Raw genomic sequence first — 20,350 nt, forward strand, 5'->3', positions numbered from 1 at the left:
TTCTGAGATGTTGGCTGTTTTTGATACAACTGCTAAAATAGCATTCGTTCCCACAGTTTTGAAATATGTATCATGTTTCCCCGAAAAGAAGGCAGGGTCTTATTTTCTTTTGACCCCCCCGAAATAAACACTTGGCCTTATTTTCGGGGAGGTCTTATCATTTTTGAGGTGCAGGAGACGGAGAGTGTGGTCACCTCATGGCTGCTGCTACGTTGCAATATTTTAGGGGAGGGCTTATTTTAGCGCATGCGCTCAAAAGCCGATTGGGCTTATTATCTTATTATTTTTCAGGGAAACAGGGTAATAAGAATCAAACAGAATGTTTAGAACAGACTTTAAACAGAGTTTAGACCCCATCCCTCCCAAGCATGAAATAACCCTGCGATCTCATTCTCAATCACAATAGAGCTGGAAGGCAGCTTGGAGGTCTTTTAGTCCAGCCGCCTGCTGAAGCAGGAAACCCTCTGCCAGTGATGGCTAAACTTTTCGGGACTGAGGGCCGAAACTGGAGCACTTGTACGTGCATCGGAATCCAAAGAGAGCAGCTGACTGGTGCGCATGCTCTTCCAGGTTCCATTGGGTGCATGCGTGCTGCTGGCGGGCACACATGGGCCCTCTGGAACCCAGAAGAGAGCAGCTGGCCGGTGCGCATGCATGCGACAAAACCTGGAAGAGCAGCTGGCGGCGGTGCACGTGTCCACAGAGAGGGCTCTCCGCATGCCACCTTTGGCACGCGTGCCATAGGTTCACCATCCCGGTCCTATACCATTTCAGACAAGTGATTGTCCAGACTCTCATGCGGTACCAGTAGTTTTGCATCATGATCCCTCCCATACAATTCTCAACCTCTCAAAAAATACACAAAATGGAATTCCGTTTAGCCTCATTGCTAAGAAAGTGCCTATCAGGTTGCTCCCCCACCCCGGTCCTGTGTTTGCTGCCTGCAGAAGACTAGATGCTTTCAGTCTTTTCCTGCTGCTTTGTTCTCCTCCTCCATCATCATCATCATCAGGCCTTTCCCATTGAGGAACTCTTTTGAAACCATAACCCCATAGGATTTCTCCTCGTTGCCTATGAAGGAGACGAGTGGGCCATATCATTGCTTGCAAGTAAGAATCATAGCACAGGCAAAGCATTATTTCTGTCAAAACCAGCAGGCATGCAAGACATTGTCGGATGGCTGTCCCTTGTTTAGGTGACCAGAATAATCGGTGCCAAGAAGGACCCCTGGGGAGAATGGGAGATAACTTAGCCACTGAGGAACATGAGTATTGGCACACCAATGCTATGCTAAGGCAGAACTAAGATTCCAAGGACTTGGGAGGAAGTTTTGTGGCAGTATCCCTTGCCATAAAACATGCATAGATGTGATTGAAGGAGTTGGATTTCCCTGACTGGTATATAATTTGGTATTGCAAGGGTAATACAAAAGCAAATTATACTCTCCTGTTTCTGATATTTTCTAAAGCTAGTTTTGTCACACCACCCGATGAATGAATATTCCCATTTGTTTGCAGGATTATGTAGATGCCCCCTTAAGTATCCCCCTCTCCCTTACCAAGCCTTTGAACATCGATTGGAGTGAATATCAGGTAAGAAGGAAAAAGGGGGGCACCTTTATGAAACTGGCTTTCTTGCAAGTGACAAATGGTAGGGCTGTTTCTTGGGTTGGGGTTTGCAAGGACTTCTGCCTTCCCATCATTTGATCCAAGATTTGTTGTATGTGAAAGTATTGGAGGGATTGCCTGGATTAATGCTTGAGTCGCAGTGTCCGAAATTTGAGTCACTAGATAGCAACATGAGTGGCATATAAGTATAATAAATAAATCAAATGTATGAGTTCATCCTTTATCCTTCTTAGGTTTTCCTGACAGCTTTGTAAAGCCTTAGCCATTTATTTTGTTATGCCTTTCTTGCTCTCTCTGAATCTGAGAACAATTTATTGTGGGGGTTCTCCAGGAGTTTCTTAGTGGAGAAGCTTAGTCTAAATGTGTCAGAATGTGCACAGTGTGACTACTATTTTGAGACAACCCAGGAGCAAAATACAGTACACAGAGGTTTGTCTTTCAAACAGTGGTTTATCTACAAGGCATGTGTGTGTGTGTGCGCGCGCGCGCGTGCATGTGCGTGTGTTGCATTTGTGCTGATAAAGGGAGACTAGTATAGATCTATTTCAAGCTATTTAGCTCTCATCAGCTAGCCATACCCTTACTGGGAATCGAACCTGGGCTGTATTACATATTAGGCAGTTATATTAGCCACTAAGCCACAGGCTCTCCTCCTTTATCAGCTAAGCCAGGGAAATAGGCCTGCACTTTGGCAGTTCGAATCTCACCAGGCTCAAGATTGACTCAGCCTTCCATCCTTCCAAGGCCGGTAAAATGAGGACCCAGATTGTTGGGGGCAATAAACTGACTCTGTAAACCGGGCTTAAGAGAGGGCTGTAAAGCACTGTGAAGCAGTATATCAGTCTAAATGCTATTGCTATTGTTGTCCCCAATTTGGGTCTGAGCCTGGTACTGAAGCCAATGATGGACGCCAGACATGAGGCGCAGGTTTTCTGATTGCTTTTTGTTGGAGTACTCCAAGGAAAAGGGTTCCTGGTCAAAAGGCCAAGAACAAAGGATTAAGTAAGTTTTATACATTTTCACTAAAGGAGAAGGCAGGATGAGGTGAGATAATAAGAAATGTCATTAATAAATTCTACAATTTGTTCTATTGCTCTCTAACTGTCCCTATTCCTAAACTTTGGCTAATGAATGCCCCAGGAGTTATCTAATACACATTTCATTTGCTCCAGGCCATCCCTAACTTTTAGCTGAGGTCTGCAAGTTGCCTAACTACGCATAATTGCTACAAGCTTTACACATGCATATTTCCTGTGGATAAGCATTCTTGCCAGACAGACCCCCCACAATTCCAGTCTTCCTGATTTACTTTCAAGTGTGTGCCATGACCTTGCTTTAGCAGCCAGCCCATCCCTATCGAAATATTTTCCTTCTCTCACTGCTCCAGACAAGACTGGCCCATAATCGGTAGGGGCCTCCTGATCTTATAACTCCTGTATGAGGAACAGCAGGTGACAATTACACCCAGCAGGGCTTTTGCATAGCTTCATCTTATCTGCCAGTTGTGCCTTTTCCTAGATCAGGGACGCCTTGCTCTTGGCCACTCCTGCTTTGGTCAGCTCCCACATGGATTATTGCAATGTGGGCTACATGGAGCTACCCTTGAAGAATGTGATGGCGTGGGTAGTTATGGGCAAACCTTGGTATGCCCATGCTACATCACTCTTCCATGAGCTGCATTGACTGCCTGTGGGCTTCTAGGTGTAATTCTGAGTGGTGATTGATTGATTGGTAAAATACAAATGGCTGCCCACTTACCCAGTTACTCTGGATAGCTTACAAAAGATTACCACCTATAAAACCCTTAATTACATAAGTAAGGTAAAGGTTCCCCCACACATGTGTGCTAGTCGTTCCCGACTCTAGGGGGTGGTGCTCATCTCTGTTTGAAAGCCTAAGAGCCAGTGCTGTCCAAAGACATCTCCATGATCATGTGGCTGGCATGACTCAACACCGAAGGTGCACAGAATGCTGTTACTTTCCCACCAAAGGTGGTTCCTATTTTTCTACTTGCATTTTTACATGCTTTCGAACTGCTAGGTTGGCAGAAGATGGGACAAGTAACGGGAGCTTTCTGATCGACAAGCTTAGCCTCTTAGCCACTGAGCAACCACGTCCATCCTTAATTACATGGGGCTATTATTATTCTATTCATCATATCACCTATACTGTTAGTCAGTGGTATATGTCAAATGTACTTATACGTTTTTCTTAAATGAGGGTGGCAATTTATTATTGCAGTTGCATTTTGTGTTTTGGGGAAATATATCCACAAGTAGCCTGCAAGGTTTATTTTACAAAAAATATTGATCATTAAAACACACAAACTAAAAGAAAATTCCATCAGTGATACAAAATACAAGAAAACATAACCACAGCAAAATTAAGCAGGCTTGTGAACTTACAGTTCATTTTGGTTCCTGTCTGGATTGAGGTGAAAACACTATAAAATGAGAAATACACTTGGGGGGGTGGGGGAATACCATATTTTTCGGAGTATAAGACACACTGGAGTGTAAGACGCACCAAGGTTTTAAAGAGGCAAATTTAAAAAAAAACATTTTTGCACTCTGCAAACCTCCCCAAAAACGAGAAAAGAACCGCCTGTTTTTCGTGAAAATGGTCCAGTTTTTTGTCAAAAAAAGAGCATTGATAGCCTTTAGGAGGCTTAAAGAGTGCTCCTGGGGGCAAGGTGGGGGGAATTGGGCAGAAAACGGCCCATTTTTTGCTCATTTCTGCCCTCCCCAGCCCCCAGGAGCACTCTGAAAGCCTCTTAAAGGCTCTTCATGGCCATTTTGGTGAAGGAGACGGGGTTTCGGGAGGCAAAAAATGCTGTATTCAGTGTATAAGATGCACCTAGATTTTCAGCCTCTTTTTTGAGGGAAAAAGGTGCGTCTTATATTTCGAAAAATACAGTACCTAGTTTGGGAAGGATGGGAACAATTGCTTGTCTAACCGAGAGATGGAGAGTGTGACAAGTCCATGAGTTGCTTAATTGCAGTTCCTAAGAGGATCAGTAAATATAGGTAGTGCGCTTGAGTTTACAACCACAATCAGGTCATAAGCCTTTACGGTTGTAACTCGAGACACCACATAACCAGAAGTTATTTTATGACCAGTTTTGTGGTAATTATTAAGTGAATGCTAGGGCCATTAGCTGAATCCACAGTTGTTAAGTGAATGCAACAGTCATAAGTATGAATCCATTCAAGTGGATCTTTTTGGCCAGAAACCAGAACAAAAATATCATTGAGAATCACAGTCATGTGACCGCAGACTGCCATGAGTAGTCATAAAGGTGGCAGGTTGCCAAGCAACCAGGTGTGGTCATGTGACTGCGGGACAACCATTTACGATGACCATGGGTTCTTTATAGGCTGTTGTAAATCTGAACAGTCGTTAAGTGACCAGCTGTAGGTCGAGGACTATCTGTATAGTGAGGGTTGCAGAGATCTATAGTTAATCCATATCTGGAATAGCAATAGCAATAGCAGTAGACTTATATACCGCTTCATAGGCCTTTCAGGCCTCTCTAAGCGGTTTACAGAGAGTCAGCATATTGCCCCCAACAATCTGGGTCCTCATTTTACCCACCTCGGAAGGATGGAAGGCTGAGTCAACCCTGAGCCGGTGAGATTTGAACCGCTGACCTGCTGATCTAGCAGTAGCCTGCAGTGCTGCATTTAACCACTGCGCCACCTTGGCTCTGCAGTTCTGCAGAAGGAGAGCAGTTCCCCACCCATTATCTTCTCCCTGGAAATTGGACAAAAAACTTTGGGCCAGGCCATACTTTTGAGTTTTCTATACTATATTCAGAAAGCCTTGCTCAGGGTTGAAGCTGTAACGGTAAGTCATGACTTAAACAGAAGAATCTATCCTTGCAAATTCGTATTATTTTTTTCCTAGCCATCTGTGGAATTAGAAATCCTCTCAGAGTTCTGTTTAATCTCACTTTCTCTGCATTTCAACTAAAATAACAAGGCTTTTCATTCTCTCTAATTCCCTCTCACCTTTGCTGGAACTTCTCATTCTGCATTTTCTCTTACGATTTCCATGCCTCCGTCCAAAAATGAGGTATTTTTTACCATCCTTCCCTGCCATCTCCCTAGACACATAAAGCTTTACAGCTAGAGCTCTCCAAGCGATGCAAGCTTTATTTTTATCCTAGTTCCTTTTTATTGTCACCGTGTCAAAATGCTAACTTGGCTTGAAAAGTGAGATAATCGTGCTTATAGATAACTTCCAGACTTTGTGGGAAGTGTGTTGTGATGAAAAGAAAAAAACCACCCTTACAGGGAAAGCCTTCCCTTAAAACTTATATAATTTGTCACGTGAGTAAATTATCATCAGTGCCTGTTGGGTCCATCTCTAGAGACAGTAGCAATTGGGCTTCAGCAGCAAATGCTGCATTATTGATTTGTAGATCAAAGGATCCCATATCAATGTATCTTTCTCATGTTCTGAAAATTACAATAGGAATCTACTGCAGGAAAGTCAGAGGGGGAAGTGGTAACTAGCTAGATTTTTAGCACCTAGGGTTGTCTTTTGGATGGAGCAGCAATCTTGCGCTGTGCAAAACTGGTGGATTTTCACGTTCTCATGTCCCAAAGATGCTTTTTCGAGAGGCAGTGGGACTTTCTGGTTTTTCTTCGAAGATGCCTCACTTCTCATCTAAGAAGCTTCTTCAGCTTCTTCACCTGTGTCCCCCAGTGGGCCCAATCTCTACGTGGAAGAGGTAGAAACCGAAGCCCTAAACTTCTTCACAGGAATTCCATCCACTCACTGGTATAGATATGTGGGCGATAATTGCATCGAGATCGAAATACAGGAATTGGAAGTGTTCACCAAACGTATCAACAGAGCTGAAGGAGCTTCTTGGATGAGAAACGAAACATCTTCAAAGAAAAACCAGGGAGTCCAGTTGTCTCTTGAAAAGGCACTGTTGCGACAACCAGTTCCACCACAAATCCGCGAAGCCCTTATCCGCGGAGACATAAGCGCAAAGACTAATTTGCGCCGTTCTAAGCGCTAAGGAAAAACGCGACCCTACCGCGATGACATAATCGCAGAGGGCAAATTCGCGCATTCCCAAGCACTCAGTACCCTAAACCTAACCCTAAACCTAATGCTAAACTTAACCCTAAACCTAACCCTAAAACAAACCCTAAAACAAACCCCTAAACCTAATCCTAACGCTTACCTTAATTGAAGTCGGCTTTCTGCCGCGGCGCCGTTTTAAAGTGCCCTGTTGCCGCGCTGTTGTCGCGGCGGTGATGACGCGTGGTGATGACGTCGCGGCTTTAGCGCCACGATTTTATCACCGCGATTTTGACGAGCGCGGTTTTGTCGTGCCACGGCGACAACCATGACCTGGATGACTAAGAATCTCCATAGACATTCAGGTTCTGTTGTTAAGGAGGCAATGAATGGTTAGATTCAGGTGCTTTTCTAAAAGTTATTTCACCACTTTAGCTGCCTTTTCTCTGAAGTCCCTTAACTGGGTTTACTTAAGGATCTGTTGGCTTAATATTTTCTAAAGGGAGTCAGAGCTCTACATGGGGCTTTCCCTTGGTGCAGAATGTGTGCCCCTAGAACAGGACATTATACCTCTACTCCATGAGCTCCACTGATTGCTAGTCTGCTCCCGGGTCCAATTCAAGGTGCTGATTTTGACCTTGGAAGCACTTCATGGCATGGAGCCAGGCTATTGAAGGGACCACTTGTCCCATCAGATCCACTAGAATAGGGATGTCCTGCTAGGGAACTACATTTGGCAGGTCCCAGGAGACAGGTCTTTTCTGCCTTGGCACCTGCCTTATGGAACATTCTCCCCGTCAGAAGCGAGATTAGTTTGCTCTCTGTTGATATTCCAGAAGTCTCTCAGAACCTGGCTGTGTCAGCAGGCCTTGAGGTCCCAAGGAACTGTTGAGATCTTGAGGTGGCTCCATTTTTGCTGTTAACATCGGTTCTTTCCTATAATGTCTGTTTTTATGCATTTACTATTTTGTGGCTTATTGTACACTGCCCAGAGTCACTTTTTCTAAGATGAACAGCTGTATAAATTAATTAATTTTTGGGTCCTTGGTGATCTCTTAGCTTGGTTGTTTTCTTGCTCAGAGAGAGCAAATTCTGCTCCCTTCTAGCACTGATGGGGTTACCTTGTTGGGTAATGAAATGTCTTCAGGCTAACAACCAAGCTCAGAAAACACTAAGGATCTCAGAGTTCACCCCTGAGGTACAGATATTCTCTTCAATTGGTAAAATGAATGAATGAATGAATGAATGAATGAATGAATGAATAAAAGTCCTGATAGTTTCTCAAAATCACCTGCTCATTTTTGAAAAGGAGAGGGGGAAGATGTGGAGCTTAAAATCAGTGCCTTTGGTAGCAACGTTTAGTCGGTTGTGTTTATTTAACATTATTTAAAAATAATGTTAAATAAATACAGGTAGTCCTCGAGCTACGACCACAACTGAGCCCAAAATTTATGTTTGCCTAGTGAAACATTTGTTAAGTGAGTTTGCCCCATTTTATGGCTTTTCTTGCCCCAGAAAATGAATCATTTCTTTTGTTAAGTTAGTAATGTGGTCGTTAAGTGAATCTGACATCCCCCCTTTGGCTTTGCTTGTCAGAAGGTCGCAAAAGCTGATCAAATGTGAGGCAGTTGCCAAATGTCTGAATTTTGATCGTGTGACCACGGGGATGCTGCAATGGTCGTAAGTGTGAAAAACCACCATAAGCCACTTTTTTCACTGCCATTGTAACTTTGAACAGTCTTTAAATGAACTGTTGTAAATCGAGGACTACCTGTATTTTAAAAATTACTTACGCTATAACGCCCAACATTTGTAGGATGCTCTCTGTTGTAGCACTGAGAACGCTGAGATGAGAAAGCCAATAGCCTTTAACATTATGCTGATGCCCTGCACTTTCATCTCCATTCTCCTAAGCATATAGCTTACCGTTGTGTGTTTATATGTGTTTTTTAAATTCATCCTTGCCAGTGAGAATGTTGTGGTCGCATGTCAGTCATTTTCTTTCAGTTCCTCAGCAGCCAGGTGGTGCTAACACAGTTGTAGGAAGAGGGGTGGGGGGTGGAGAGAGTTAATCTGCCTGTGATATATCTGTTTTGAAAACCAACAAATAGCTGCGGTTGGGGCTAAATTGGGATGAAATATTCTTTACTTGAATGTACAGATATTTTACTTGAATTGTAGAAGCACAAAGACAGGATAGAATGGATGGGAAATTAAAGGCCAGAAGCAAACTTGGGTTTAGTCCAGAGCATTCTCGGAGAGATGTCTGCATCCCAGCCCTTAAAAAAAACAACCTGCTAGTATTATAGTCGGTGGCAAGCAATTGTCAGACCTCCCATTTCCAACCCTATAGTGTCCTTTGAGGGCACATATTTGGAAAAAATTTAAATAGCTATCATAACAGTAGAAGGTTTGCCTGATAATTTTGGAAACAAGGCAGTGGAAGAGGGTAGAGATGGGAGAAATACTTAAATTGAACAGCCAAAAAGTAGATGCAGACAGAGACAAGATCCAAGAGAGGAATATGGGAGGCAAGTAAAAAAAAAAGCATAGCAATCAAAGTATTGAAGCGGGCAAGAGACGAGGGATAGATGATTTCTTTTTATGGTTATTGTTCTCTTTTGCTTTTTTCTCTCTCTCTCTCTTTTCCTTTTTTAGGTAGGTGTCATGATTAGAAGTTAGGTAGGATAGAAAAAATATGTCTTTTAATAAAGGGTGATATAATTAAAAGTTAGAATAAGAGATAGAAATAAGAGAAAGGGGGAATATCAATGTTTATATTTTTATACAATAAAATAAGAGCAGTAATGAGAAAACATGGAATAATTGAATAATGGCAGATTGCAACAATATAATTATGAATTACTGTTAGAAATATATGTTGATTGAATATAACACTTGTGATTAATTTTATTAGTTTTATTTGTGTTAGAATGTATGACACCCAGGTTCCACACTGTTCATACATTGATATGCTTGTAAGATAGATAGATAGATAGATAGATAGATAGATAGATAGATAGATAGATAGATAGATAGATAGATAGATAGATAGATAGATAGATAGATAGATAGATAATTATAAAGAAACAAAATAAACCTGCTAGTATTCTAGTCAGTGGTGAGCAATTGCCAGACCTCACATTTCCAACTCTGTAGTGTCCTTTTGAGGGCACAAATTTGGAAAAATTTAAATAGCTATCATAACAGTAAAAGGTTTGCCTAATGCAGGCCAGAATACTACTAACTGACAAGATCGTGAGGGGAGAAGAGCAAGGTACAAAGACCCCCAACAAAAATTGAAGCTGTCCCTGTAAATGAGCATTGATGCCACATGAAAATAAGTAGCCAAGTTATTACAGGACTGGGGATTACATTGGAGTAAAGGGCCTCTCTAGTCCAAACAGAGCAGCTTTTGCAGTCAGTTCTGGAACAGGAAACTGAAAACCATCCAATGAACTACAATTCCCAGCAGCCTTGGTCATTATGATTAATGACACTGGAAAGATGCAGGTAATTCTCGACCTACGATCACAATTGAGCCCAGAATTTATGTAGCTAAGTGAGTTTGGCCCCATTTTGCGACCTTTCTTGCCACAGTTGTTAAGTGAATCACTGCAGTTGTTCAGTTGCTAAGATGGCTATAAATAAATTAATTAATTAAGTGAACCTGGCTTCCCTATTGACTTTGCTTGTCAGAAGGTCGCAAAAGGGGATCACACGATCCCAGGACACTGCAACCGTCATTAATGTGAACCGGCTGTCAAGCATCCGAAGGTCAATCATGGGGAATGGGGCAATGGTCGCAAGTGTGAAAAACGGTCATAAGTCACTTTTTTTCAGTGCTGTTGTAAATTCGAACAGTCACTAAACTTAATGTTGTAAGTCGAGGACTACCTGTACTACCTGAACTTTGGACCAGCGGGATGGAAGTAAAGACCTCGCAGAAGAGCAGGCTGCTGAGAAACTTGCAGGCAGCCTTTATCCTCACCATCCAGCCAGAGCTGAAGAAACTTCTTGGATGAAGCGTAGGCAAAGCAAACCAGCAGCAACGCCGGCAGCAACCCACCCCTGCAACTGTGCTACTAATTTAACAACTGCAGTGATTCACTTAACACATGCAGCAGGACAATTCATAAAATTGGGTAAAACTCACCTAACAAATTTCTCATTTAGCAACATCAATTCTGGGTCGTAAGTCAGGGACTACCTGTAACCCTTTCTTGATGCTTTATTCTCTTTACCGAAAGCACATCCCATTGTTCATTTCCTGGCCCTTGCAGCCTGACGATCTCATCTTGCTATTTCCAACTTTATGGCGCTAGAATTGTGAGCGGGTAGTAGCAGGGAAAGGGTGAGGACTTGGGGTCATTCCAAAATAAAGCGCATTGTGTTATATCCCTTTAGTTGCAGCGCATGTAAAAAAAGCTGTTCCTGATGCAAAGAGGAAGAACTCATCCTTTTGTCTTCTTTTACCGAGCCCCCTTTTTACTTGCATACGTGTCCTATTTTTGCCGTGCAGCTTTCCCATTTTGGGTTTTTTGTTGAAGTGGGTCAGGACCCAGCAGGGAAATTCTCAGACTCTAATCAATCTTTCAGAAAGTGCTTTGTTATTGAGCCGTGGAGTGATTTTTCTCAGCTTTAGGAGTCTTGCATGTGCTCTATAATTCTCTGGGACCTAATTCTCCTGAACAATTGAGTAATGACTCAGATACGGAAAGTCTGCTCCTTTCCCTCTTCTCCATTTTTTCCGCAGTTATGGAGGGGGGGAGGGTGTTATACGTTTTTAGGAAGATTCTGTGCTGCTACCACCATTACTCCTTGTCCCAAATAACCCATAGTCAATAAATTGCAGTTCAGATATTATCTTTAGAATAAAGAGCTGTAGTGCAAAATGAAACTGGAGTGAAGATATTTGAATTTGGGTCCTGCTGAGATATAAAAGAATTTCCCTGGTATTTTGACAACTGTTAATATAGCAAGTGTCTATTATATATTTCAAACTATCCTCCATTATCTCAAAAGTAATTTTAGGAATTATATTTTTCGTATTTGCCATATTTATAGAACTGTCCATCTCACAGATGTGACTCTGAGTGGCATACTGTACAATAAAAAATAACCATAAAGAAACAGATATGAAAACATTCCCTAACAAAAACACCCATATTGTTAAGCGCGACTAAAAGAGTGTGTAGCGTATCCCACTGCAACAATTTTCCAGATCCTTGAAGTCCTCAAGTCTGTTGACACAGCCATGTTTTGAGGTACAGTGGTACTTCAGTACTCATCGTTAATTAGTTCCAAGAGCGATGAGTAGCAAAAACAATGTGTTACCAAACACATTTTTCCCATAAGGAATAATATAGTGAGTCACAAGGCAGCTGATGCCAACAAGTTCTAGCTTGTGTATTGAGTACCAAACAAATGATGAGTACTGGGACAAAATTTTTGTGTATTGAGTACCACATTTGATGAATTTCAAAACTGTTGAGTACCAAGGTACAGTACTTCTGGAAGGATGCCAAGGATGGGATCAGTTTTACCTCAGAAGGAATGATGTTCCCTCCGAAGAATGGCTGTGCACCGCAACCGAAATAGCCCAAATCTTGGGTCCCGCTAGCTGTAGTTCCCTATCAGACAGGACACACCGCCATCTTCTAGTGGATCTGCAGTACATTCACCTTTGCTTTTGTTTGTTTGTTTATTATCCCACCTTCATTATTTTTACAAATGACTCGTGGCATCGAACTTCCTCCTATTTTCCTCACAACAGCCCTGTGAGGCTGCAAGGGAGGGGCTGGCTTAAAGCCACCCAGTTGGCTATATTGTGGAGGGAGTGATAGGAGAAGCACCATGCACAAGTGACAGGTATTTAAGCTGCAAATGTGACAGACATATTCAAGCTAGGAGTCTAGATCAGGATGGTTAAACTTGTGGCCTGCAGGCCAGATGTGTCACATGCTGGCCATGCCCACGCCCGGTTTAGGGAAGGAGGAAAAAGTCACGATACATCACATTACGACACTGTGACAATGCAAGTTTTGACACTCCTGGTCTAGATCATCTTAAATAAGGGAAAGAGTAGGCCAGAAATTCAAATAGAGAGTAAGATTAATGAAAAAAGGGTATAGGGAAGACTAGGAAGATATTTATGGCCAGCAGATCCTCCCCAAATTATTTCAGTTTCTAAGATTTCAGTAAAAGTGGGCTTTCTTTACGCGAAGGAGTATTCTGTGAGATGTTTGCAAACAGCAGAACCGATGTCTTTTGAACTTCAACCTTTGTGGATAATTCAACCCATACAGATCCTGCTATCCTTTATCAACTTTTGTCTCATAATTTGCATTAGGACCTAATGAGTGGGCCGTCCTTATTGATTACGGATGAAGTTTTTGGCAAGTATCTCCTGGATACTTACAAAGAGAAAGGATGCTCTTAAAATCTAGAAGCACAGGAGCAAGGAAGCCAGCGTGGTTTTGTGGTAAAGAGGGTGGACTCGAAGTTCTCTCTTGAAGACTTGGGGCTAGTCACTCACTCTCTCAGACCAATCTACCTCTCATGGATGCTGTTGAGAAAAATAGGTCTTGCACTTAGGAACCCACGCCAAGTGAAAAGATTAAATGTCACTAAATACTAAAAAGGTAAAGGTTCCCCTCGCACATATGTGCTAGTCGTTCCCAACTCTAGGGGGGCGGTGCTCATCTCCGTTTTAAAGCCGAAGATGTCTCTGTGGTCATGTGGCCGGCATGACTAAACGCCAAAGGCGCACGGAATGCTGTTACCTTGCCACCAAAGATGGTCCCTATTTTTCTACTTACATTTTTACATGTTTTTGAACTGCTAGGTTGGCAGAAGATGGGACAAGTAACGGGAGCTCACTCTGTTACGTGGCGCTAGGGATTCAAACTGCCAAACTGCCAACTTTTCTGATCGACAAGCTTAGAGTCTTAGCCACTGAGCCACCGCATCCCTAGACACTAAATACTAGTACCTCTGAAAAGGAAAAGATAGAATCAGTGAACGTTCTCTTGAGAATTTGGTTTTGTGGAAGTTGAGATGTTGCTACCGAAGCCAAGGTGTACAAAGAAACAAATTTAGGTTAGCAGGTGATGGGTTTAGATTAAATGTTTTTGAAACCAAATCTTGAACAGGGTTGGACGTGTCTCCCAATGGACTCCTGTTGTTTCATGTTTTCTGTCTTCTTTCTCTCTTCCTCTCCCATTCTCCCTTCCCCACCCAGAACTGGGACCTTGTACAGCAGACACAGAACTACCTGAAGCTACTGATCTCCATTATCAATAGTGACGGTGAGATGGTTTTTTTTCCCCCTACTGGTGAATTCGTGATTTGGGAGATTTTCATAATTAACTTGTAATTTTTAGTGATCATTAAAAATATAATAACCAAGGAAATATAGTTTGGCAAAAATTGGGAAGCCAACCATGAAACCAATAGATTTGATTTAATACCAGGGTTTTTTGCCACATGATTTGACCAGTGTACTGGTACCTGGGGGAGATGACCTTTTCTCTTTGTTTCTGTCATTCTAAAAAAACTCTTATGATCTTGCTCAATTTTCTACAGTCCTAGGATTCTTCATGGTTAACTGAACCTGCAGGAAAACTCTTTGTTGTTTTTGTTTGAGATGTCTAAAAATAAGTGCGAGAGAGATCCTTTACTTACTATCTATGCTAGGGGGTCTCCGACCTTGGCAACTTTAATACTTGTGCAGTTCAACTCCCAGAATTCCTCACCCAGCAGAGCCAAAACACACACAAGCACACACAGAGATTGAAGTCCACAAGTCTTAAGGTTGCCCAGGTTCGAGACCTCTGGATCAGGGCAGTAACTATTCTATTAGAAAAAAGAATTAATATTTGGCTTATAGGAAGTCCTTGATTTACACCTACAATTGGGACCAAGCAATGTGTCATTAAGTGAGTTGTGCCTGATTTTGTGACCCTTTTTGGCCACCATCATCAAGTGGGCCACCGTGGGCGTTAAGGAAATCCAGCTTTTCCCACTGACTGCTTTTTGGAAGGTGGGTGGGAAGTTCACAAATGGAGATCATGCCAGGTGTGTCATTCAGGATGCTGCAGCCGTTGGAAATACATGCCAGGTGTCAAATGCCTGAATTTTGATTACATGACACTGCTGTGGTCATGAGTGTGAAGATCGGTTGTAAGTGACTTTTTTCAGCGCCCTTATAACTTTGAGTGGTGGCTAAATGAATGGTTGTAAGTCGAGAACTATCTATGTGTGAAAGTAAGAGATATTTGGCTGGCTGAGGAATTCTGGGAATTGAAGTCCACAAGTCTTAAAGTTGCCAAGGATGGACATCCCTGCATCGATCACTTCATTCAGTGATTGATTGATTGATTGAGTCAGTCCTTGGGCCTCAAGAATTGATTGATTGATAAGCTCATTTAAAAAAAAAAACCTCCAGGAATGAGTATGGCACTTGGGCATAGTATCTTAAAATCTTTAAAACAGTACTTTAAAAAGCTTGCATAGCTTATTGAAATGCAGAAAAGCTTAATTCTTCTGGAGAATCTCGTAGATTCTGGTTTTGATAGAAGGGAAGAGTAGAAAGGAATTCCGAAAAACTATAGGAGGTGTTACAGCTGAACCCAAGGTGGAGGACCCACGGCAGTGGGTTTCCCTGTGATGCACTGGAAGATCCACTACAGGCCTTTGCTATTCCTTATTCCACGTGGGAAGAAGACACGAAAATACCACTTTATAATGCCTTGGTGAGGCCACACACTTAGAATACTGCATCCAGTTTTGGTCGCCACAAAGTAAAAAAGATGTTGAGTCTCTAGAAAGAATGCAGAGAAGAGCAACAAAGGTTTTAGGGGACTGGAGGCTGAAACATACGAATGGTTGCTGGAATTGGGTATATCTAATTTAATGAGAAGAAGGAGCAGTGTTCCAATATCTCAGGGGTTGCCACAAAGAAGAGGGAGTCAAGCTATCCTCCAAAGCACTTGAAGGCAGGACAAGAAGCAATGGTTGGAAACTAATCAAGGAGAGAAGCAACCTAGAACTAAGAAGAAATTTCGTGACAGTGAGAACAATCAGTGGAACAGCTTACCTCCAGAAGTTGTGAATGCCCCAACAGTGGAAGTTTATAAGAAGAGATGGACAACCATTTGTCTGAAATGGCATAGGGTTTCCTGCCTGAGCAGGGAGTTGGACTAAAAGACTTTCGAAGTCCCTTCCAACTCTACTATTCTATACTATGCTATGCCATTCTATGCTATTCTGCTTAAATGAGCCCCACTTTGCACATTTTTATACAATAGGTAGCTTTCCTCGTGGGTGACTTCTAATATCCCCCTTATCTGCTGTCCTCCAGCCTGCTGTAGCTCTTACCTCCTTTGTCTGGCAGGGTGTGGAGAAGGCTTCTGTCTTTTGCAGCTGGCCTAGCATATGCCACATTATCCCCTGGAGACTGCTGGAGGCCCAGGGACAGTGGGAGGCTTTTCATCCAGAATGCCATACAAGTAACTCAGCTTTTTCCCTCCGCTGTTGCTTTCCCTTCCTGCCGGCTTTGCACAGATGATGGTGGGCTCCTGGTTCATTGTATATCCGGATGGGACAGGACGCCGCTTTTCATCTCTCTCCTGCGTCTCTCCCTGTGGGCTGTGAGTACCGATAAGCACATTCCTGTATCTGTAGCTGGCACGGGGGGTGTAGCCAAGATTTGGCAAGATGGTGGTGGTGGTGGTGAAAGTGGAGGTTTATTTAACCTGTAACATGATTGGTGAGTTCAAGGCCCCTACGGTTTTGTGGGGTGCCTTTTAAAAGTGCCTGACTCTGCTGGAAGAAAACAAAGGGTGGTTCTTTAAAAGATAGGAGCTTTATGGTTACTTGGGGTTAATTTGGGAACTCAAGAGTTGGAATTCCATCCCTGTCCATCACAATATCTCTGAAGAGAAATTGCTATTTTATTTGCATTCTGCAATACCAATGAACCAATTGGGCTCACGTGCGTGAAATTTGCATGGATCTTTTTCCATTTGTATAATTCAACTTTTGTGTGGTGGGAAGAAAGAAAAAGGACCGGGGAAAAGGATGTAGGAAAAGAGCTTAACGCTACCACTTTGCATCTATAACAAACTTTAAGCTTCTTTTTGAAATAAAGCATTAAGCTCAGGAAATCCCAGGGTTGAGATTGTATGCTGCTGTGCAGTTTCTTGCAGAATGCACAGCATTAGAAAGAATATTGTAGAAGAGATGGCTTCTTAAATGGGGCTTGTTTATTTGTTTGCCTGTCTGTTTAAGAAACTTTCCTGATCCTAAGTCATTTTGATGTATACAAAGGAGGGAAGTGCAGAGCAGGGAATCGTTATAATGTTTACTGTATTCTCAGTCTTTCTTTCTTTAGGATGGGCTGATCCACACATCCCTGGAACCTGCAGAGATCCTTTACCTGACAGTGGCTTATGATTGGTTCCTCTTTGGGTAGGCATGATGGGCTTAGGCGGTCATGGTGGCGGGAAGAGCACAGGCATTGATAAGCCTGATTTATGTAGCATGTTTAGTTGGTTTAACTTGCTTGCTCCATTCCTCTTGATTCTGTCCTGACCTAGGCTTCCCAAGGGCATGAAGCAAACTCCTGGTCCAAAAAAAACCCCTTTTATTAATTTATTGTGAATTCTGCTCATTTGTATCCAGCCAAGTCTTTCAAGGGAGGATTTACAGTCACAGACCTTATGTGGCTTGGAGAGCTGCCAAGCCAATATTTCAAGACTTGGCAAGGAGTCAAGAACCAATTAAGCAAACTAATTGTCTCCTGCAAACTCCACTCCCCTTTCGTTCTGCTTTTTATTTCCTCTGGGAGGGGTCATTCATCGTCCACCTGTGGCCTTACTCCCGAGTCGACCCCTGTTCTTTAGCTGTTCCCTTCGTCTGGCAACTCTGCTCATACGCACATTGGGAACAGGCTCCAGCTGTATGTCTGCCTCACTGATATCTGACTCTGAAGGCAGCTGATACAACTCTGGCCCCCTCTCTGCCTCCGACACAGAGCCCTTATGAGAGCCTTCCCCAGACTCCAGGACTGGCCCATGTTCCTCCCCAACCTCCTCATTGTCTGAATCTGCTGCCAGCTCTGCTGGCTGCTGGCATGCCACAACAGATTAATCCTTTTCAAAACCACTGCCCCTGGGGGTTTTCTCCATCTGTCCTGCGGTCCTTTGGGGTGGCAGCTTGACTCCCAGTTCTTGAGGTTGATCTAGATCCCTACCTGAATTTTAGACATCCTGGTTTGTCTGCATAAGTGTAGTGGACCTGTCTTCACAGCCGTTTGGAACGTACTTGGTCAATACCAAATTCTCTTCTTCCTCCTACAGGCACATGTTAGTGGATCGGCTCAGCAAAGGAGAGGAAGTAAGTGTCTCTAGAAATTATGCCATGTAACGACTGTCCATGTCACACTAAAGATGCTTTTTTAGCACTTCCCAGGCAGCAAAAATAGAGAGGAGCTCAAATATATATAAGCTTCATCTGAATTGGAACTGTATATGTCTAGCCTAGTGAAAAGAAAGACTAGGGGTGACATGATAGCATGTTCCAATATCTAAGGAGCTGCCACAGAGAAGAGGGGATCAACCTTTTCTCCAAAGCACCCGAAGGTTGAACAAGAAGTAACAGATGGAAATTTATCAAGGAGAGATCCCAGATAAATTTCTAGAACGCCTAGAACAAAAGAGAAATTTCCTGGCAGCGAGAACAATTAATCAGTGGAACAGCTTGCCTTCAAAAGGTATGGGTGCTCCAACATTGAAGGTTTTTAAGAGATTGGACAGCAATTTATCTGAAACCAGCCGATAACCTGGTGTTGCCAGGGTATTTATTTATAGTGGGGAAACGTGTGGACCAAACGTAATTTGTAATGTTGGATTTTCCCCCCTTACCCTTGTGGAGTACTGTGGAGCCATTACCATGGCAACTCCACTGCACTGTACAGTAGAAGCCATTTTACAGCAGTACAATAGAAGCCATTTTAAGGCATAACACGCTGTATCTTAACAAAATACACACACCAAAGGGTTTTAAGAGGTGTCTTACCCTCACAGTATTTGTTTCCAGAGAGCAAGTCATCTGTGTACCAAGTTTGGTTGAAATTGCTTGAGGCATTCCAGAGTTATGCTGGAACACACATACACAGACGGACGGACGGACGGACAGACAGGCAGACAGATGGTGTAGGGTCTCCTGCTTGAGCAGATGGTTGGACTTGAAGATCTCCAAAGTTCCTTCCAACTTTGTTATTCTGAATCCGATTCTACACCTGAACTTAACAAGAGTACACAATATTTAGATCCTGGACTGAGGAAAACTGAATCCAAGAACCTCATTAGATCTTATAACAAATCTACCATTGTAGCCAACCTAATACCTTTTAGGAAGCTCCCAAGCAGATCTCAGCAGCAATAGTTCTGCTCCCCTTCAGGGAAGATTTAAGCATCCACGTGTTAAAAATGTTTTGCTTTGGATTCCTGAACTTGAGCAAACAATTGGTCTTGATGGCCTAAAGCAGTGGTCTCTTTGCTGGCTGAGGAACTCTGGGAAGTCCACAGGTCTTAAAGTTGCCAAGGTTGGAGACCACTGGCCTAAAGGACCATTTTGAACTCTGGGCTTTGATGCACCCATAACGTTATGGTCTCCAGCAAGCAATATCTCATGTTATATCATGCTTATGAATACCCCAGATTATTAGCCCCCCCACACACACACTACCCTTCGCCTTGCACATGATTACATCTCATCTTACTAAATGGCACACACAGAGAGTGTCTGTGTGATTTCATGCCACAGCCAGGCTTGTGGTCCCTTCTGTTCTAGTCTTGCAAGTGGGATTAGGGGAGAGAGAAAAACAAACTTCCTCTGGCACAAGTGTCACAGTAGACTTGGCTTGCCCATCTGTGCCCTCTCTAATTTTGCCTTCTGCTACAGTCATGCTGTGGTGCCTTTTTGGGGGAGAGACATTTAACACTTACTTCCCTCCCCCCTTCCTTCTTTGCTGTGATTAATACTGAGATAGGCAAGATTGAGCAAGTGAATGTTCTAATGCAGCCTTCTCTGACCTTGTGACCTCCAGATGCATTTAGAATACGCCCCTTGTAAGTACCAGCTAGGATGCCCCAAGGGATTCATAGTTTAATTTAGAAGGGCACCACGTTGAGGAAAGTGGCTTAAACTTTCTCCAAGTTGGAGAAATGGGGAAAGCGTGGAAGAATTATATTTCTATAACTCTTTGTTTTTCATAGGTCAGAATTTGGCCACCCACTATCAGCATGGCTCCCAAGGAATCCAGTGGATACCCTGAGCCAATGTAATGTTTAGCCATAGGGATTTGGGGATTGTTTAATCATGGGTTTTCTTAACCCACCTCTCCTGATCCTCACAACTTTTGGCCAATGATTTGGGAACTCATAAAGTTAGAGAGTTATGTGGGACATGGTGGCTCAGTGGCTAAGATGCTGAGCTTGTCGATCAGAAAGGTTGGCAGTTTGATGGTTCAAATCCCTAGCGCTGCGTAATGGAGTGAGCTCCCGTTACTTGTCCCACTTCTGCCAACCTAACAGTTCAAAAGCACATAAAAATGCAAGTAGAAAAATAGGAACCACTTTTGGTGGGAAGGTAACAGCGTTCCATGCGCCTTCGGTGTT

General features: G+C 43.0%; 1 protein-coding gene across 3 annotated transcripts in view; it reads left to right on the forward strand.

The window, feature by feature from the left end:
• The window catches only part of MTMR14 (myotubularin related protein 14), a 112,733-nt gene that overhangs the window by 24,601 nt on the left and 67,782 nt on the right, over nucleotides 1-20,350 (forward strand). For all 3 annotated transcript variants that reach the window (XM_087708671.1, XM_087708673.1, XM_087708672.1), the window contains exons 9-13: nucleotides 1,518-1,592; nucleotides 13,909-13,975; nucleotides 16,233-16,318; nucleotides 17,062-17,138; nucleotides 18,029-18,065. In XM_087708671.1, the coding sequence (XP_087564797.1) occupies nucleotides 1,518-1,592; nucleotides 13,909-13,975; nucleotides 16,233-16,318; nucleotides 17,062-17,138; nucleotides 18,029-18,065 (342 nt within the window). The remainder of the gene's footprint in view (nucleotides 1-1,517; nucleotides 1,593-13,908; nucleotides 13,976-16,232; nucleotides 16,319-17,061; nucleotides 17,139-18,028; nucleotides 18,066-20,350) is intronic.

The sequence above is a fragment of the Thamnophis sirtalis genome, unplaced genomic scaffold (genome assembly GCF_051295495.1).
Source record: "Thamnophis sirtalis isolate CommonGarterSnake01/CBP01778 unplaced genomic scaffold, rThaSir2_p1.2 scaffold_3, whole genome shotgun sequence".
In the NCBI taxonomy this organism is placed as follows: domain Eukaryota; kingdom Metazoa; phylum Chordata; class Lepidosauria; order Squamata; family Natricidae; genus Thamnophis; species Thamnophis sirtalis.